Source organism: Podarcis pityusensis (genome assembly GCF_964106645.2).
Source record: "Podarcis pityusensis genome assembly, contig: HAP1_SCAFFOLD_803, whole genome shotgun sequence".
Taxonomy (NCBI): domain Eukaryota; kingdom Metazoa; phylum Chordata; class Lepidosauria; order Squamata; family Lacertidae; genus Podarcis; species Podarcis pityusensis.
Genome location: NW_028293446.1, coordinates 1 through 19,207, shown reverse-complemented (window position 1 = coordinate 19,207; position 19,207 = coordinate 1). Strand labels below are relative to the sequence as shown.

Here is a 19,207-nt window from a genome sequence, read left to right as displayed (position 1 = left end):
GAATGCCAAATGGAGCAAAAATAAACTAGGACACTTTATTTCAGTTGTAGTACTCCAATAGGATGCTGGCTTCCTGACCTTGAACCCCACCCACCTTAAACCAAAAAAGGGAAAAGGGAAGATTCAAATGAGAACTTTCTAATAATGGCCTCAGCAGTGCAGGATTACTGTGTGCAATGGACAAATCTAAGTCCATTTATTCCAGTGGGGCTACTCTGGGAATGACTTGGATACAACAAACTGCTGAAAAGAAAACACCTGGGGCTAGATGGGTCGGCAGTCTGAGTATGGCTTATAATCTACCCTTTTTGGTTCACACCTATATGGAGTCTGGGGTATCTCAAGATTAGGAACTACACGGAGCAGCTAACGGAAGCGATCCCTTTGCTGCAGCCACAAGGGGGCTGACCGCAGATCACCTTTTTGCTCCAAACAGATTCCCCAGCTCTCTCACTCCCTCTACTGTTATCTGACATACTCTAGACCAGAGGTCCAGGTCTCATCAGCAATGTCTCATCATAAAGAAGTACCCATCTAGCCAAGGTCCAAGGCTACTGTGGGGTGGAGTGGGATGGGCCAAGGAAGACCCTTGAAGTGACTGAATAATAATCCTGCTGGACAGCCAAGTGCCAAGATTTCCCTTTCCTAACAAAGGCACATGTGAATTGTAGAAAATAAAATAAAGTGAAGGGATAGGATAGGATCAAGCCAATTCCTCACGTATGTCTCGCCAGATCACCAGGCTAGGTGAGTAAAGCAGGAAGGAGTTGGACTGAAACCAAAGGAGTTTCTTGCAGGGTGCAATGAAGCCAAGAAACGAAAAACTGCAAAGGCGCTGCCCACCCTGCACCACTAGGGGTCCGCACAGAAACAGGCCCACACTTGCAATAAACCAAGTTGCTTTTATAGAGGTGAAAGCTATGCCATGAAAGAGCACTTCAGAGTCCCACCATGCTTTGCAGCCGAGCCAGAATTAGAGGGGAAATCCTGGGGCACATCCTCCTGCCCCAGCCCCACACCCAGCTCATCCGCCTTGTCTCCAAAGCACCCATTCAATCCATTAGATGAACTCAATGCCTTCATATTTGACAGAACCGATACGAGTTTCAGGCAGAAGGCAACGCCCATCCAGCATGAAGGCGGTGATGTACGTTGCCACCTGCCCAGCGTCCTCCTCAGATTTCAGTGCCACAATGATCTGGTCATCCGTGTCAGGGACAAACTTGAAGGAGGAGAAGCCGTGGGTGGGGATGACGTCGCCAACGCGGCTCACAGTGATGTCGGCAAAGTCCGGTGCGGAACTAAGCAGCAGGTTGGTGCCACAGTGCTCGTCCTCCTGCTCGTTGTAGCGCCCGTGGCTGGCGCGGCGCGGCAAAAAGAACCAGCGCTGGAGTGTCTCGCTCCAAGAGGCAGACTCGTGGATCAGGTAACCTGGGAGGGGCGGAGCAAAAGTGAATGTCAAGCAGGGATGGGGCCAGGGGCAAATACAATGAAGAAGAGTTTGGATTTGATATCCCGCCTTTCACTCCCTTTTAAGGAGTCTCAAAGCGGCTAACATTCTCCTTTCCCTTCCTCCCCCACAACACTCTGTGAGGTGAGTGAGGCTGAGAGACTTCAAAGAAGTGTGACTAGCCCAAGCTCACCCAGCAGCTGCATGTGGAGGAGAAGAGACGCGAACCCTGTTCACCAGATTACGAGTCTACCGCTCTTAACCACTACACCACACTGGCTCTGAAGCCACAGCAGGCAAAGGGGAAAAGAATGGGCAGTATTATTATTATTATTACTATTATTATTATTATTTACAGTTGTATACTGCCCTTCATCTGTAGATTTCAGGGCGGTTCGTAACATAAAAACACAAGCTAAAAACACAGAAGACATAATAAACAAAACTTTTCACTACAAGCTAGCCCATAATGCTTGTGGCAGCAATACTGCATGAGTGCATTCCTATCATCAGTGATGTGAGTACCCCAAACACACTGGAAGATGGAGGGAATGAAGAACTGAGTTTGAAGTCGGCATATGAACCAGCGGTACAGAGCACATCCGTAAGTTCACAGATGCAATTTCCGTCATCTCCAGTTAAGCCACCCCTGGCAAGGGAGACCTGGGAAAGATCTCTGCCCCAGACTCTGGAGTTACTACCAACATTGACAGTGAGTAGGGCCAGCTGGACCAACAATCTGTCTCCATATAAAGAGATATGCTTCTGGATCTATTCACAGGAGATGAGCGAATAGCCACATCAGGCAGCAACCTGCTATAGGCGCTTGATCACAGCGTTCATGAACATGAAAATGAAGCCCTTATTGCTTTTCTCTTCCTCTCTAGGCAGACCCATATCCTGCCCCCCCCCAAATTCCATACCCCCCTCTGACTCCCCCTCTGTCATTCACCAATCCCATCTATACGAAAAACAAACCAAAACCCAGAGTGCTCAGAAAATCCAGAAGTAGAATGACGCAGGTGCCAGCATGTTTCTTTTGAAACAGTTCTTCCAATCCAAGAACCTGCCCACTGCTCACCTGGGGGCTTGATCCCCGCCGCAGTCCTCAGTGCATTGTAATTGGCCACCCAGTTCTCGTGAGCCACGTCACCTTTGTAGCCAATGACTTTCACCCACTCGGGGTTCTCGTTCAGCACCTCCCCAGTGGTGGTCGTCCACTCCTTGCCCAGGCCTCCTACGTACAGATGCTCGTCCTTCACTGCTAGCCACTCAGCCTTAAACCCTGGGGAAAACAGAAAAGAGTTCAAGGTTTAAGGCATGGTGTTAACTGCCCAGGGAGCTGATGGTTCCAGTCAAGCATACACACCCCAGATACCTGGACCCAAGCTTCCACAGCTCCCTTGTAAGGAGCAGAGAGGTGTGCGTCTATTGTAGGGAGGCAAATTCACTTCTCAGAGCTCCATTCAAAATATGGTTGAAGAGTTGGAAGGGACCCTGATGATCATCTAGCCCAGGGGTCAGCAAGGTTTACCTCGCCTGGGCCGGTTCATTCCTGCGGAGATCGCTCTGTGGGCCGGATCGTGTCTGCGCATGTGCAGATGCGATTTCCGGTGCCGCGGAAGCAAGTCCCCGCTCCGCTGGTTTAGTGCAGCGGGCGGGGACTCGCCGAACGGACAGCTCGGTTCCGAGACAGCTCAGGGGCCGTTTAAACGACCCCCGTGGGCCGCTTGTGGCTCATGGCCCGCAGGTTGCTGACCCCTGATCTAGCTCAACCTCCTGCAATGCAGGACTATGCATCTGTCCCATACAGGGATCGAACTTTCAACCTTGGCATTATCAGCACCCTGATCTAACCAAATGTGCTAATAAATGAACAACAACTTTTGCCTCTTAATTAAAAATGGGTCCCACAGCCCAACTGTAATAAAAAGAATGCATGCAGCCGAGCCTGGAAAGCAGGACATTGTGAAGAACTGTCGGCCACTGGGAGAACAGGATGCTGGACTTTATAGTCCACTGGCCTCATCCAGCAGCCTCTTCTTATGTTCTAATTGTGAGCCGGCCATATCTGTGACCGAAGGCATGGGAATTCTGCGAATTCCCACTTCTACTGTGGCCTCTGTTATATTTCGGACATTGAGAAACTGGGGAATGACAGTGTCATTGGGGTATCCAACACAAAACCTGAGCTCACCCTTGCCAACTGTGCCATCCCCATCAGACAAGATCACCCAAGGTACCACCTTGGTGCCATCGATCTGGTAGACCACACCAGTGCGATCATCCACAGCATACAGCTTGCCGTTGAAGACTACCAATTCGGAGAGCTCCATGCCACGCCCCTTCTCAGCCAGGTGAGACTCCAGCGTATGGTCCTGGGTGTCCCACTCGACAGAGACATGGTCCCCACTGGCCGACAGGGTCAGGTAACCTTTCTTCAAGTAGCTGAACCAGGTGTGCTCGCCGGGGCCCTTGGAGTTCGTGTCGAGGTCGGCAATGAGTCCAATGCGGTAGCGCACGCCCTCCGGGATCCGCTGGGGTGGCGACAAGGGGTAGGTGTCATTGTACCGCCCACTGGGCAGTGCCCCGAGGCGCCAGTTGTGAGCGGTGAGAGGCACCGGCCTGCTTGCCGAAGGCGAACGCTGGAAGCAGAGGAGCAGCAGGACAAGGATCAGGGCCAGGGAGGTTGCCACAATGGCCTTCCAACGCAGGCGGAAGCGGGGGTCAGCCGCTTTGGTCATGGACGCCAGCACTGGGAGTCCGCCCACACTAATCCGCAAGGGATTCAGAGAATCGTCCCATTGCAGGCGTGGGCGGGATGGGACGGGCATGAGCCTGAGGTTCCCGGGAACCTGGAAGGGAAGAAGAGGGTCAGCAGGGGGTGCAAAAGGGATGCAGCAGGGGTGGACATGCAATCTGCCCTACCTTGTGTGGGGGGGTGGAGGACGGGGAGGCAATGAGGCAGCAGCACCTAGCATACTGATTCCTATCCATGCAAGAAGGAAAAGCAAAAGGAAACAAGAAAGGGCAGAAGGTGAAGCAACATCGGGGGGAAAGCCAGGCAACTGGGCCAGGAATTCTGCAACGGAACAGGCATGGAAGCAGCACCAGCAGTGGCACTTCCAAACTGTGCACTACGAGGATTCCTGCTGGAGCAGAATTACACCAGAGACATGGGCACACTAAAAGTTGGACTGTCAACTGATTAACCTTTTTTCCAGTTTATTAAACATAACACTTTAAAATGATTAATTACTTATTTACTCACATTATCCAAACTCCAATAAAGGTGCCTTTTTGAGTTACTGGAGGAAATGTAAAATAGCTTGCAATCTATTATTATGGGGATTTTTGTCCTGTTCTTCTGCCAAAGAAGAGCAGCTCACAGAGCAGCTTATGAATATCAATGAGAAGACAGCCCCCACCCTCAGAATCACCATCTAAAAGACACATCGTAATAGGAAATGGGACACAAAATGAGGAGGGAATAAAGCAAGCTCAGGCACTCATTCTCAGTTTTATCTTGCTTTTCCTTCAAGGAGCTCAAGATAGACTGTGTGTTCCCCTTGCCCTTTCATTGTCAAAACAACCATGAGACAGAGTGACTGGCCCAAGGTCAGCCAATAAGCTCTGCAGCTGAACAGGGATTTGAACCCAGATCTCCCCAGTCGAAGCCTGACACTCAGGCCATTGCTAGCTCTTAATACACAAAAAACTCTGGCTCCTTGTTAGAAGGTGGTAGAAGATGAGGTACCAGAAACAAAAAAGGCCTTGAAAGTAAACAAACAAGTGCATTCCTAAGTCGCAGAAATTGTCCTCAGCAATTAAAATTGGCCTGCACCAATAGGTCAACTAAAGCTTTGCTAATTACCTAATTAAACTATGTAAAGTTTGTAATCCAAACAAGAAAGTATAGTGAAGCAGACAGGGAGTTAGGGAAAGACAGAAGAAGGAAGGGAGGGTGTGTAGGGGTCACTGCCCCTTCCGAATCTAGGAAGACAAGCCACTGAGTCATGGGACAAACCAGCCCTGCCCATACTCCAAACCCCGCTCCCTTTTGACGAGGAGACTCCAAGGCTGTGATCAAGCCCTTCAGTCATCAGGCTGCTAACCGCTGGCTCTTTCACCTACCGACAACGATTCTCCCACCCCAGAAGTTTGGATCTTTACATCATTTTGAGTAGCAATTATGCCAGAGCCCTTGTGGTTTCCAGACCTTTCTGACTGTTCCCAATTCATATCTTGCTGGGAGTTCTGGGGACCAGCCGCACCTATAGCATGCGACAGGTGGCAGAGCTCAGCTCCTCCCCAAATAGGATCCAGGAAATGTTACCAGGAAATGTCACCAGGTCATCGATTGCTGACTTGCCCAACCAGTTCTGTTTAAAGACCTAACAGACTTTCCTTCCTGTTCTGCTCGTATAGCATGTCTTGGATTCTACAAACTCTTTTCCCCCTAAGCGTTATAGTGATTGCTTCCCAGCACTACTCCCAATATGAAAGGGTCTGCGTACAAGGGTAGTAAAACATGCACTAGGTACAACAGCTTCACAGCTCAAAAAAAGAGGGGGGGCTATTTGTTGCAAAATGTCCAGCACATACATGGATGACCTCATATTCATAGCCCAGCATGGCTAGTACGACCCAGTGGTAGGGAAATGATGCCAAAATTTCTACCAAGAGTTAGTTCCACAGTCTCTGCACCCACGTCTGCCAGCCTTAGTTAACGGGCCCATCTGCTTGCAAACAGCAGAAAACATTTGTACACTGATGAGCTCAGTTGGAGCGGTTGAGGTGCTGGATCAAAAGGCTTCCTAAGCAGCACCCACCACAGTAAACCCAACCAGGGAGAACTGGGCAGGTGAAATGGTACAAATGGAGTTTGACAGGAGCAGAAATAAAAGTCCTTGGGGACTGGATCCCTGGGGCAAGATGTTGCACAGAAGTAGCAGCCGCAACCCTTCTGCAAAGTCTTTCTACAAGGGTGGCAACTGCTCCATCGTTTCACAGTTTTTACACAATACCCAGGAGAATGTCACAACACCGCAAAGGTCCAGGAAAGCTATACTGTACTGCCAATGGATCTGCAAGGACGGGGTGGAGTACGTGGGGGGGGGGGCGTATTCTAGCCACTTTGAGGAGGGGCGAGTGTGTGGCACATTCAGATGCACTAACGTACATTTAAAATAGATCGCGACTTAGCCCCCCACCCACCCCACCTTCTTCTCCCGCCTGAAGGGCGTGGGGCGCAATCTAAGGGCGAACTAGGAGGTCCCTTGAGCTGCATCCCTGCATCGCCTTTGGGCCTGCAGAGAAAGAGAAAAGAGGTCGCTGCCGCCCATGAAGCAAAGGGATCTGCCGGCAACGCAGTTGCATCCCTAGGGATCTGGCACCCTGGAGGGATTCGCCGCAGCCCGCCCGGGGCAACTCACAAGGCGCCCAGGATGCAACCGCGGTCGCTCCGTCGCCTGGCAATGCCCCGCCTAGACCAAGCTAAGCGGGAGGTGGGCCACTGGGGCAGCAAGCAAAATAGGGACGCGCCGGTAAATGGCAGCACCCCGCTGCTTACTCGACCACCTCCCCCCCTACATCCCCCCCTCCCGCAGGAACCCAGGTGTCCGGCAAAAGATAACCCCCCCAGCCTCCGCCCCCGCCCAACCACTCACCGATCAGGCTCCTCCCCGCGCCGGGAACGACCGGAGGGAGGGAAGGCCTTCTCGCAGCACTCCCTCCCTCATTTCCCAACTACAAGTCCCAGCGTGCATCGCGCTCGGGAAACTACTATTGGTTCCGACATCCCTTGCGATCGAGTGGGAGGGGAAGGGGGAAAGGCGCCTTCTGCTACGGGCCCAACGCTGACGCGGGAGAGACTACATCTCCCAGCAACCACTGCGCGGGATATTCGAGGCCGGGGTTGGTTCAGGCTGCCATCTTCCCAAGGCTGCAAGGGAGCGTTTCGGGGCGAGGAGGCACCGGTTTGCTGGGAGTTCTCTCCCCCCCCCCCCCGAGCGAGAAAAATGACCTTTGGCAACGGCAGCGCCGCAAATCAGCTCGTACAGATAGTTAATTGGGTTCAGCGTCCTCACAGCCATGGGGAGATGGCCATACAAATATGCTCGGAGTGATGGGGCATGGAAACAACACATATTTCCCATAAACTTTCCTTGACACTAAGCGTTGTGTCCTTTTGGGCACCCGCTTCCCTCCTGAGTTTTTTTTTCGTGCTGTCCAAAGAAGATGGCCACCCTTAATCCTGTTGGCCACTGATAAAGATTCCTAGCTTTGAACCCAACTCAGCTTCCATAGTTTGTGGCGCTGTGGGTTAAACCACAGAGCCTAGGACTTGCCAATCAGAAGGTCGGCGGTTCGATAAATAGGTGGGAAGGTAAATGGCGATAAATACCGGTGGGAAGGTAAATGGCGTTTCCATTCACTGCTCTGGTTTGCCAGAAGCGGCTTAGTCATGCTCGCCACATGATCCAGAAGCTGTACGCCGGCTCCCTCGGCCAATAAAGCAAAATGAGCGCCGCAACCCCAGAGTTGGTCACGACTGGACCTAATGGTCAGGGGTCCCTTTACCTTTACCTTTACAGCTTCCATAGTTTAACGCCAGCTTGATCTGCACATAGTAGCAGCTGTTGAAGCTTCCATCTGTGCTCTGACTTCTGCAGAGTTGTTTAGAAAGGGATGGGAGCAAGCCAGGATTTTTCTTTCCCCCTGGTCCATTAGTAACCCTAGACACAATTCCAAAGGTCCTAGTATTCACAGTTGGGCTTGTATTACTTAACTCGCACCACCAACCATCGCCATGTGGTTCAGCCTTTCCATTCACATGCACAAGTAGAATCAAGGTGAGCAGATGTGATCTGGTGAGACTCCTGCTCTTTCCATAATTATGGGAAAGGGGGAATTGCGACAGGCGCAGTATGCCGTGTCGTACTGTAGTAGTGATGAGAAAAGCTGCACTTGCTGATATTCCCTCTTCTACACATATTAAAGGCACCACATTCAGGCGTTCATAACTTGCTGTTATTTGAACCACATTGAGTGGGAAAGTGCTTGTAAGAGGGTACAATAATAGAATTTTAGAGTTCAAAGGGACCACAAGGGCTCATCCAGTCCAACCCCCTGTAAGACTGGAATCTTTTTGCCCAACATGGGGCTTGAACCCAGGACCCTGAGATTAAGAGTCTTGTACTCCTCATGGGGAAATGTGGCGTGATCTCTTAAGAGTACAGTAATCAAATGAAACTTTTAACACATGGCACAATAAAAGTCTGTAATTTTATCAGAACAAGTTACTTCCAGTTTACTGTTGTAACAATTGTTTTCTCAATTGTTTTCTTCTGTACCATGAAAATAAATAAAAGGGTTTTTTTTAAAAAAAAAGTTTTGTGCTCTTCATATGCAACAGTGATGAGGATCTTGTTTGACTACAATAATAATCATTCCTTGAGAATATGAATATATATATACACACACACACACACACACACACACACATATACCGTATTTTTTGCTCTATAAGACTCACTTTTTCTTTCCTAAAAAGTAAGGGGAAATGTGTGTGCGTCTTATGGAGCGAATGCAGGCTGTGCAGCTATCCCAGAAGCCAGAACAGCAAGAGGGATCGCGGCTTTCACTGCGCAGCGATCCCTCTTGCTGTTCTGGCTTCTGAGATTCAGAATATTTTTTTTCTTGTTTTCCTCCTCCAAAAACTAGGTGTGTCTTGTGGTCTGGTGCGTCTTATAGAGCGAAAAATACGGTATATACCCACTTACTCCACATCATGTGTAATTTTACATACACCTATTGTTTTCCCTTGCTCATCTTTATTCTGCAATAAGAGGACCAACTGTTGTAACTTTTTTTCACAGGGGAGTTGCTCTAACTCCACAATCATTTGGGTTCCCCTTTTCTGAACCACTTCTCCAACCTAAAATATCTTTTTTTGGGATGAGGCAACCAGAACTGTACCCAGTCTTCTGAGCATGGTCACACCATACATTTGTATAGTGGCATTATGACATATTGACAGTTATATGTTCAGTCCCTTTCCTAAGTTGCCCTGGCTAGGAGTGAGCTGCAACCAACCACAAGATGTGCAATTATGCTGATGCTGCAACCTTTTCCTAGAAAGCGTTGCCCTTTGACAATACCTGGGTGCCACTTCATAACTGTTCTGTGGCAAAAGTATCCCTCCCTTCCTTCTTATTCTGAATGTAAAAATACAGTTCCCTTTTCTGTACCCTTTGTTTCTAGTAAATTCTTGAATTGGAACACTTGCCTAGAAGTCCTAGCCCTAGAGCAGTAGGTCTCCATGATTGGAATTGGAACACTTGCCTAGAAGTCCTAGCCCTAGAGCAGTAGGTCTCCACTGAAATCTGCAGTGGCTCAGAATAAAAGGACAAAGATCCCATGTTCTAAGTGACTAGAGATAACAAATCTACCCATCAACAGAGCCACCCACGACCTCACATACTGAGAGTGTAGCTACTAGAAAGGGGCTTTTCTTCAGTTGGGTGGCCAGGATATTCAAGGCAAGAGGAGAAAAAGGAATCAGCAAAAGAAATAAGGGTGTTAGTGGTGGGTGTTTGAAGGGATAGAGGAAAACATTGAAGTACAGTCAGATAACTGAAGTTTTCCTGCATAAGATTAAAAGTGAGAGAGATTAGAATGAAAACAAATAAGGACCCTTTTTAGTTTATGAATGAACTTCACCAGTGTAAAATCTTTCATAGAAACTCTGGCTGTTTGCTAGCTCTTATTAAAATTATATATTCGATATCAAACAATCTCAGTTGCACATATATATGCCTTATAGTGTGGTTAAGTTGTTTGGGGGAGTAGAGAAAGAGTTCCACTTGTACAAAAATAACTCCCAAAAGGCACCCCTGTGTCCTACTCCAGTTTGCAATGGAGGGAACAAAGCAGCATTTAGTATAGGCAACTCCCAAATTATGCACGGGTTACATTACATTAAGTGAAAACACGCATATTTGAAACACTATTGAAAAAGCCCGCAAACTTTTCGTTCCTCCACCTTCTGCCCATTTTTGTGACGCTTTCACGTCATTTCTGGGTTCGGTGCAATGTGCATGTGTGGAGTCACACACGTAACAGATGTGCGTAAAACGGTCACTGCCTGTACTAGCAGTCAATCCCTATTCCCTTAGCTTACCTGTATCGCTTCAAACTTATAATAAGAACATAAGCGCCATTGTGGTGTAGTGGTTGGAACCAGGACTTGGGAGACCAAGGTTCAAATCCCTACTTGGCCATGAAGCATACTGGTGACCTTGGGCCTGTTACTGTCTCTCAGCCTAACCTGCCTCACAGGGTTGTTGTGGGGATTAAGTGAGGAGGAGGCCTACCTTGAGTTCCTGGGGGGAGGGGAAGGTGGGATATAAATGCAATAAATAAATGAAGTCCTGCTGAATCAGAAATGTCTTGCTCTGGGAAACCCACAAGCAGCAGCTGGTTTTACAGGGCACTCTGCCTTTGATCTTACGATTTTTTCCCCTAGTTCTAATCCCCCTTTAAATACATCTAAGCTAGTGGCCGACCACAACATCTTGTGGGTGCAAATTCCATAAATGACTCAGGTTGTGTGTGAAGATTAAGTAGTATATTTTATCTGCTCTGAATCTCCTGCTAATCCGTTTCCACTAGGTTCCTCAGCATAACAAGAGGCAGAAAAATAACTGATCCAGACAGAAAACTGTTATCACATATAGTGGTACCTCGGGTTAAGTACTTAATTCGTTCCGGAGGTCAGTTCTTAACCTGAAACTGTTCTTAACCTGAAGCATCACTTTAGCTAATGGGGCCTCCTGCTGCCGCCATGCCGCCGGAGCACAATTTCTGTTCTCATCCTGAAGCAAAGTTCTTAACCCGGGGTACTATTTTTGGGTTAGCGGAGTCTGTAACCTGAAGCGTATGTAACCTGAAGCGTATGTAACCCGAGGTACCACTGTAGTATAAAATTGTATCAGGGTGCAAGATGGGGAGAAACACACATAATGGGATGACAAGTGGCTCTCTTAGTTCATAAACCACACAAGTTATACATTCCTCAATTTGGACTGGGGGTTGTGCCTCAAGATTTGTGGCAGCCTGGCTATACTTGGAGATCACTGATTTTGTATGTGCCTTAGCTTTGCAGATTTTACTGTGGGAAAAGCAGCCGCCCCCTTATGCAATGATTTCCTTCAGGGAATTACTAGTGGAACAGTTTCATGCTGGTCTATAGATTGGTTCTGCTCAGTGATTCATACACAGTTCTGCTTTTTCTCAGCCGCTCATTATGCCTGGCTTTTCCTAACAGCCATGACCTACATATGTGAGAGGACTGGACGTTCGTTAGGCAAGGAGGTGTGCTTTTTGTATGCGTGGGTAGCAACAGCACTGGAAGATTCCTATTTGGGCAGAGCTGTGCATCACTGGGTTGGTACCACAGTGAGCGAAAGCAGCCAGATTGTGCTTGCCCAAATACCGGTAATAGGGAAATTGCTCAAATTTTCTCCCCTATAAATCTTAGTGTAGAATAGAAGTAGAGACTGCGGGGTGGGGATGGGGAAATCATAGTATATGTTCAATAGTAGAGCATCTAGAAGGTCTCTGGTTCAATCCCTGACACCCCCTGTGCAAAGGATCGGGTAGACCGGGGGGTGGGGTGGTGGTAGAATAAGAGACATTGAGCATATGCGTTTATTAAGCACTTAAATGACAGGAAATGTCATCATATGCACACATTGTATAAAGGTAAAATGCTATACTTAAAACATACTGTCCAAACCATATGAACCACTGTCTTCTTTTTCTCCAGAACCTCCTCTTCTTCACCTTCATCTTTGGGTAGGTGACGCTTTGTCATACCCTTAAAGAGAAACTACCATTAAAGTACAGTGGTACCTCGGGTTAAGAACTTAATTCGTTCTGGATGTCTGTTTTTAACCTGAAACTGTTCTTAACCTGAAGCACCACTTTAGCTAATGGGGCCTCCCACTGCCACCGCGCCGCCGCTGCACGATTTCTGTTCTCATCCTGAAGCAAAGTTCTTAACCTGAGGTAATATTTCTGGGTTAGAGGAGTCTGTAACCTGAAGCGTATGTAACCTGAAGCATATGTACCCCGAGGTACCACTGTACTTCTTTTTTTGCTTCCTGGCTACTGAACAGTGGCGGATTCATAAATGAATTGTTTCTGTACAGTAGATAACGCTGACTCCAGTGGAAAAAGGACCACTGATACAGAGTAAAAACATAAGCAAGGAGCAAAACACACTTCATCTGGTTTTCTTTTTCAGGTACCTCGAGAGAAGAGGTAAGAGACCGACAAGGTGGCAGGTAAGAGCTAAGGTTTGGCCTTCCTAAATCATATTGTAGAGAGTTTTTAACTTAACCACTAGACTGCACCTGCTCACCATTCTATGGATATCCTCCACATATTAACTGCTTGATATCTGTATTGTGACACCCAGAAGAAGCAAGGTTTTCTGAAACAGAAAGAGGGAGCTGTGAATTGACAGCCCAAAGCACCCCAGGGTGGGAGAAGAGTTCCTCTCTCTGGGGATGTGATATTGAGGGCAGCAGATCCGCTACTTGGCAAGAGCATGTTTTGCTGGCCTCTGCTTATGCTCAACTTATAAATAAACCAAACCCTACAGAAATGCATGCCACAAGTCTCCAGCGCTCTCTCTTCCAAAGGAAGCCAAACCCAAGTAGCACAGTGGAACTGCTCACCACTTGTGGAAGCAGGGAGCACACAACAATAGAAAGGAAATAGAAAACGGACTCCCAAGGTATTGCCTGCTGTACTTTTCTGCATTTCCTCTGACCTCACTGTTTTGGAACGCATACAATGGGTGGAGGGGTGTGTGTGTTTGTGTGTGTCTGATGAAATGGAATGTAATCCATACCTACAGAATTTTTTGCAATGTTCATATCCCACCTTTTCCTCCAAGATGGTGTACGCAGCTCTCACCTCCCCAGTTTTCTTCTCACAGCAGCCCTGTGAGGTTGCTAAGGCTGAGAGACGGTGACTGTCCCCAGGTCACCCAGTGGCTTAGTGGGGCTTTGAACCCTGGTCTCCCACCTCCTAGTCTGACAATCAAACTACAACACCATACACTGCACGGATGCTTCTACGATAATAAATCTTGTTGTTTTTGCTGCATGAGACAAGCGTGGCTCATGTTTGCTACAACAGAAAGGGATGCCGTTGAAGGAGTCAGAGGTGAGAATCAGTGCCAGGCTTGCATACTGCCTCCTCTTGCCAATCTGATCTCCATTGCCATGGGCAGCAGCTGCGAATTTCCCCTGCTCTCCCTCCTTCCTTCCTTGGCTCCGGACCCCAACATCTGGAGACACTTTCTGGCGGAGGAAACCTGCCTTCTCTGTCCCAGCTGTGGGTGCTGGGCACACATATGGTTAACGGCAGCTGTGCTCCCATCTGAGGGAGGAGGGCTGGCGGCGTACAGCGTCTGCCCCTTTCTTTCCCTCTTTCTCTCTCTCTCTTGGTTTTCCACAAAGCGTCTTGCTGCCGGGAGCCTGAGATCTGAAGGCTAGACACAGGGCTGCCAGGCTCTCCTCCTTTCTACCCCACTAGCAAGGGGTGGCGGAAGCATTTACTTGGAGGGGGATGCTGTAGAAGACCAGAGGCAAAGGCAAGCAGTGGCTCTGGCAGCAGCCAGTCATCCTGCCCCAAAGGTAGGTAGGTGCCCATCAGCTGGGCAGCCCTCCAGGGCCAGGTACTTCGAAATGTGTGTGTAACAGAGCTCAGATCTACCTGTGCAGGCTTGGCTAGGGCGAGTGGCTGGGCTTCCTGGGATCTTGCACAAGGGCCTTTTCCTTCTGAAGGCCTCAGGCTGCTGATACCTCCGTTGCTTTTTGGGTATGCGCCTGTGAGTGTGTGCAGCAGAATCTGCCCCGTGTTGGTCCCTCCCATTACAGTAGATGGGACATGGTTTTTGGCCCCTTACCCTGTGGCTACCCAGCCCAGCTTGGCACTGCTCTAGGCAACATCCTGCACACCTCTAGATGTTAAATGGACAGAGCCCATTGGCGCTGCAGGCAAGCCTCTGCCTCCCTGGGCAAGTGTTGCCTTGGGACAAGCAGCACCGGGGAGCTCTGTGATGCATCCTCACCCTGGTCTAAGGAAGGGGAAGGCTGATTCTTGCATCGGCTGCTGTGCCTCCTGGCACACTTGCCAACTTGCAGCTTTTGAGTAACTCAGGATTACAAGGCTTGGCTGCGGATGGTCACGGGCCACTTTGTGGGCCCCTTCCAGGAGCGCCTCTCTATTTCCAAGAGGGTTATGGTTTGGGACCTCTGAGGGGAGCCCAGATGTTTTGGGGTCCCCCTCTGCTCTCCACGCACGCCCTGCTACCCTCTTTGTGTTTGCCTGACTGGAATGGGACTCTTGAGGGTTTGGTGGTCTCTTTAATGCTGACGGAGATTTTTCCAGGACGTGACGGCTTTGCATTCCCAAGTGTTACCGGCTGCTGTATCAGGCCCTTGAGAGATGGAGAGTGGCCAGAGCGAACCGGAAAAAACAAACGCACTGCCGGAGCACACATCCCTGTATGCGCCTCTGCTCCTGTCTTCCTCCTTGCAAGCTTGTGTTTGTCCAACAATGTGTGTGCCCTGCCGCTGTCTCTGGCTTATAACGCTTGTCCTCGAAGAGATATGAACCTCCTTGCGGGCATACTATCTAGCTCCCTTTGTTGTGGGTTTCGCCTTGCGGGGCTAGAGACAGTTAGACTAAACATTCAGTTTTTAAGCCACCAGGAAGGATCCTGTTGTTACATAGTGTCTGCCAACTCTTCAGGCTTTACACATAACAAACAGGTGAGGATGACCTATTTTACCTAAGGCTCCTGGTTCTCCACATCCCAATAGCACGTTGCTTTTAAAAACAACAATTCAAATGGGATCAAAACCTCACTAAATATTAAATCTGGACATGTTAGAAATATCCCATACCAGCTGAAGTCTAATCATCCACAGACTACCCGCTCAAGGTTATACAACAGCACTTCCCCAAATGGTTGTGTTCAGACTTCACTGAGGCTGTGCAGAGATTAGGGGCTTGAAACACAGCAAGGTTGTTTCAAGTCACATTCTTACATTGCTGTACAGACCAGAGAGGGGGCAGAGATGTCTTCACCTGATGCCCATTACCTGGAATTGTTTCATCATCTCAAACCCCAATTTGCTTAAGCTGCTGTCTGCGCACGTGCAGTGGCTGCCTGAAATGTCACCACAGCTTCCCTTTTTCTAATTGGATGGCAGCTGGCTTGAGGGAAAATGCATCAAAGAGAAGTATTTCTCAAGAAACTACAGCATACCTATGGAAACTGTCATGCCAAGTTTGGTGACAGTATCTCGAGAGGCGGCCAAACCTATACCAAAAAAATGGGCAAAGTCATGCCAAGGTGATGGCATGCCATCTTGGACTGCCATCTTGATTAAAAATGGTGTCCGGCATCAAAACATTGATGAAGACTGCTGCTCCACCTTGGGAACCCCCATGCCAGGTTTGGCGACGGTATCTCAAAAGGCATCCAGATGCATAGAGAACAAACAAATGGACAAACCATTTTCTAAACTATATAATAGATTCATGATCATTCATACTCATGATGATACTCCATGTTTAAGGATGCATGTGAACTCAGTGTAGTTGAAATTGTCCTTTTTGTCAATTGGTGCCTCTCTGAAGAGCTCATCTACTTCTTCATCTGTAAACCTGTCTCCCGTTGTCGTCAGCAATTCTCTCAGGTCATCTTCCTGAATGAAACCTGTTGCTTCTTCATCATCAAAGCAAGCAAAGGCATTCCTAATTGCATCTTCTGGATCAGTGCCATTTAATGTCTCTCAAAACATTGTGAAGTTTATTGGTCCTGGAGCCTCATTCTTCATAGCATCTAGGTATTCATCAGCTGGATTCTTCCCAAGTGAAACAAGCATATCATGCGGTCTTCTTTTTCAGTGAAACCATCTCTGTTTTGATCAATCAGGTTGAATGCCTCTTTGAATTCTTGAATCTGTGACTGATCAAACATAGCAAACACATTGGAAGTGGCATGCTGAGGGCGCTTCTTTGTGGCCTTATTCTTTGCCCTTTTGATTGACATGTTGGCTGTTGAATTCTGAGTGGCGATGGAAGCGGTTATGGGAGAAACTCCACAAGAGTCAGTTTTGAAGCCAAAAACTTAAACTAGCATGGCTTCTCTCTGCAAGGAATCTGAGAATGATAGTTCTGTGCAGGCACTAGGTTTTCAGCATCTTCAGAAAACTACAATTCCCAGAAATCCCTGGAGGAAGACAAGTGTCTCAAATTAGCATTTATCTCTAACGCAGATGCACTTCTGAATGCAGCATAAAGTTAACTACAAGTGTGTTCCTTTCCTTGCACAGTCTGGGAATGCCTGCACATCCATTTACATTATGGTTGCAGTTCAGCTGGAATACATGTGAGCTTTGGGTGTGTAATGTGGCCTGCATGACCCCTACCTGCACATGGGCTGTGTAACTGTTTCCTTTGGTCCATGTGCTCTCTTGTTCTGCCCTGCAAAAGACACACAGCTGCTTTCGTGAGAATCTTCTGGTTCTGAATTTGGGCCTGGCTGTGTAGCTCATCCTTGGAAAATATTCCCAGAGGATCTTTGACCGCGGATCTTAGGAGACTTGCCCAGTTTTGCTTGGCACTGCACTGCCTTGCCTTATTAGAGGACCAGGGTGGGGCAGGCTTCCAAACTATGCACAAGCACATGTGTTTGTATACTCAGTTGCACTCTGCCATGGGATCACAGACTTGTCCCAGGAAGGAAACATTGGCCATTGATTATTGTTCTTGTTGTTGTTTTTAAAATACAACTTTTGGGCCCAAAGGCTGCCAAAGCGATTAACAGCTTGTTAGAACAACAAAACATACAAACCTATGTACCGTACTTTGGTGAAAATGTGCATGCTTGTTAAAGACCCAGTTTGGCAGCCCCCCATGCACATTTGTGTACACCCACACCCACCCACCCACTGGCTTGGGACCTCAATGGCTCCCCTCTGGAGGCTTCACCCGGGGCAAGAACCCAGCTAGCTCCCCCTCCCGGTAGTTATGGTACTGACATGTCCACTTGGTGTGGACCAAGGAGAATTTACTGCCAATCAATGGGCTCCACTTAGGTGATAAAATAGATCTTGTGCCATTATACAAATAATTTCCTGCACAGGAAGGTCACTGTATGTGAAATGGGTGTAGGTAGTCAGGGTGTGTCTGAAGAAAGCAGTAAACTTGAAGAAGACTGGTACGTATCTACAATTCCATGATATCTCTCCTTTTTGTTTGGAGACAATTTAGTTGAACTTAGATCCCATTGACACAAATGACAAATCAATGGGAAATATGTGCAACTATGCAAAGTCCTCTTCGTGCGCACGAGCACACGATGGGGCTTTTGAACACAAATGGGCTAACTCAGCTCTATATGCTAAAGCACACAATGACCAAACCCTAAGTCCTTTGGGGTGTACATGCATAGTGTTCTTTCCATGGGGACATGAACCCTGGCCAAATAGAATTTATGCCCTTATACAGGGAGTGCAATGCGTGTGCACCCATAGATGCATAGAACTCCTTTCAGACTGACGGCGCTGGCTGTGGTAGTGCCACATGTCAACCATGCATGCCATTATCTAGAGCAGCCTTTCTCAACCTGTGGGTCCCCAGATGTTGTTGAAATACAACTCCCATCACTCCTAGCTAGCAAGGTCAGAGCTCAGGGATGATGGGAATTGTAGTCCAACAACATCTTGGGGACCCACAGGTTGAGAACCGCTAATCTAGAGGGTGGGGTTAGTTCATTTATGCATGAATCCCTTTGCATGCTTATAATACTGTGACTTCTGGAATACCTGCTCCCTGCCTTGCAGGCTTTTTCCACCTGGCCTGGGAGGGTGGGACCAGGACTGACTCCAGCTACAAAAGCTGAGGCTGCTGAACAAGCTCTTAGGCTGGGGTGTTGTTTGCATTTTTTGTTGGGATGGTTGCTGATGTTGGGGGGGGGGGGTTGTACCTTTATTTTAGATACTGTGATTTATGTGGAAAATTTTCCGTTTGGTTGTGTATTTTTTGATGTCTTATGTACTGTTTATGACCACTTTTGTTATGTTGCTGTTATGCTTTTTTCATGTTGTAAGTCACCTTGAGCCTTGTTTGAACTGTGGAAAGGCAGCATACAATAAAATTATGGATGTATGTATGTACAACAGTGCAGTAGAGCCGATTTACCACATTTTGAAGTAAGCAATGTAATACACATTGCCATCTAAACTGGGTCTTCCCATAAGACCTTGTGAAGCAAGGGAAAGAACATGTATTACCACCCAAAGCACACCCAACAAGTCCAGGGTTCAAAATGACCAAAGTACCCTGCTGCTGCGATCTCTGCCCGCCACACCCCCACTTTCACTTGTCTGACTCTCTCTTCTCCCACAGGGCCAAAAGCAATGAAGATAACACTGACACCAAGTGCCCTTTTGCTCATCTGCCTGATAATCCAGGCGTATTGCAATGAGAAGGATGCGGAGCAGAGGCCTGGAGCAGCAACACAGCCTCCGCCACCCCAGCATCACACTTCCAGGTAGGTGGGGCTCGCCAACATGGTGCCTATGTGCACATGTGTGCCCACAAAGGACTTCTCTAATGCCCCACAGGGAGTCCTTCTCCTTCCACTGAAATTAGTCTTGAAAT

At 48.2% G+C, this 19,207-nt stretch overlaps 1 protein-coding gene and 1 pseudogene across 3 annotated transcripts; both read right to left on the bottom strand.

The window, feature by feature from the left end:
* Positions 1 to 888: 888 nt before the first annotated feature.
* Positions 889 to 7,243, bottom strand: CANT1 (calcium activated nucleotidase 1). Of its 2 annotated transcripts, none has more exons than XM_081024274.1 (4): positions 7,120 to 7,243; positions 3,648 to 4,305; positions 2,532 to 2,735; positions 889 to 1,431 (listed from the first exon to the last, which is right to left on the bottom strand). In XM_081024274.1, the coding sequence occupies exons 2-4, from the start codon at positions 4,282 to 4,284 to the stop codon at positions 1,061 to 1,063; spliced, it is 1,212 nt and encodes a 403-aa protein (XP_080880400.1). In that variant the 5' UTR covers positions 4,285 to 4,305; positions 7,120 to 7,243; the 3' UTR covers positions 889 to 1,060. The 2 variants fall into 2 exon arrangements, with proteins under 2 accessions (XP_080880400.1, XP_080880399.1); XM_081024273.1 differs by lacking the exon at positions 7,120 to 7,243 and adding an exon at positions 5,585 to 6,615.
* Positions 7,244 to 16,054: 8,811 nt separating this feature from the next.
* Positions 16,055 to 18,082, bottom strand: LOC308468953 (myosin regulatory light chain 2, smooth muscle minor isoform pseudogene; annotated as a pseudogene). The gene has a single exon. The product of its transcript is annotated as a myosin regulatory light chain 2, smooth muscle minor isoform pseudogene (transcript).
* Positions 18,083 to 19,207: the final 1,125 nt, after the last annotated feature.

Coding starts and splice junctions, on each gene's coding strand:
- CANT1 (XM_081024273.1), bottom strand. CDS start 5,692: ATGAATTGGGAACAGTCAGAAAGGTCTGGAAACCACAAGGGCTCTGGC. Junction 2,736..3,647: donor GGATGGCACAGTTGGCAAGG/GTGAGCTCAGGT, acceptor TGTTTTCCCCAG/GGTTTAAGGCTGAGTGGCTA. Junction 1,432..2,531: donor GGCGGGGATCAAGCCCCCAG/GTGAGCAGTGGG, acceptor CGCCCCTCCCAG/GTTACCTGATCCACGAGTCT.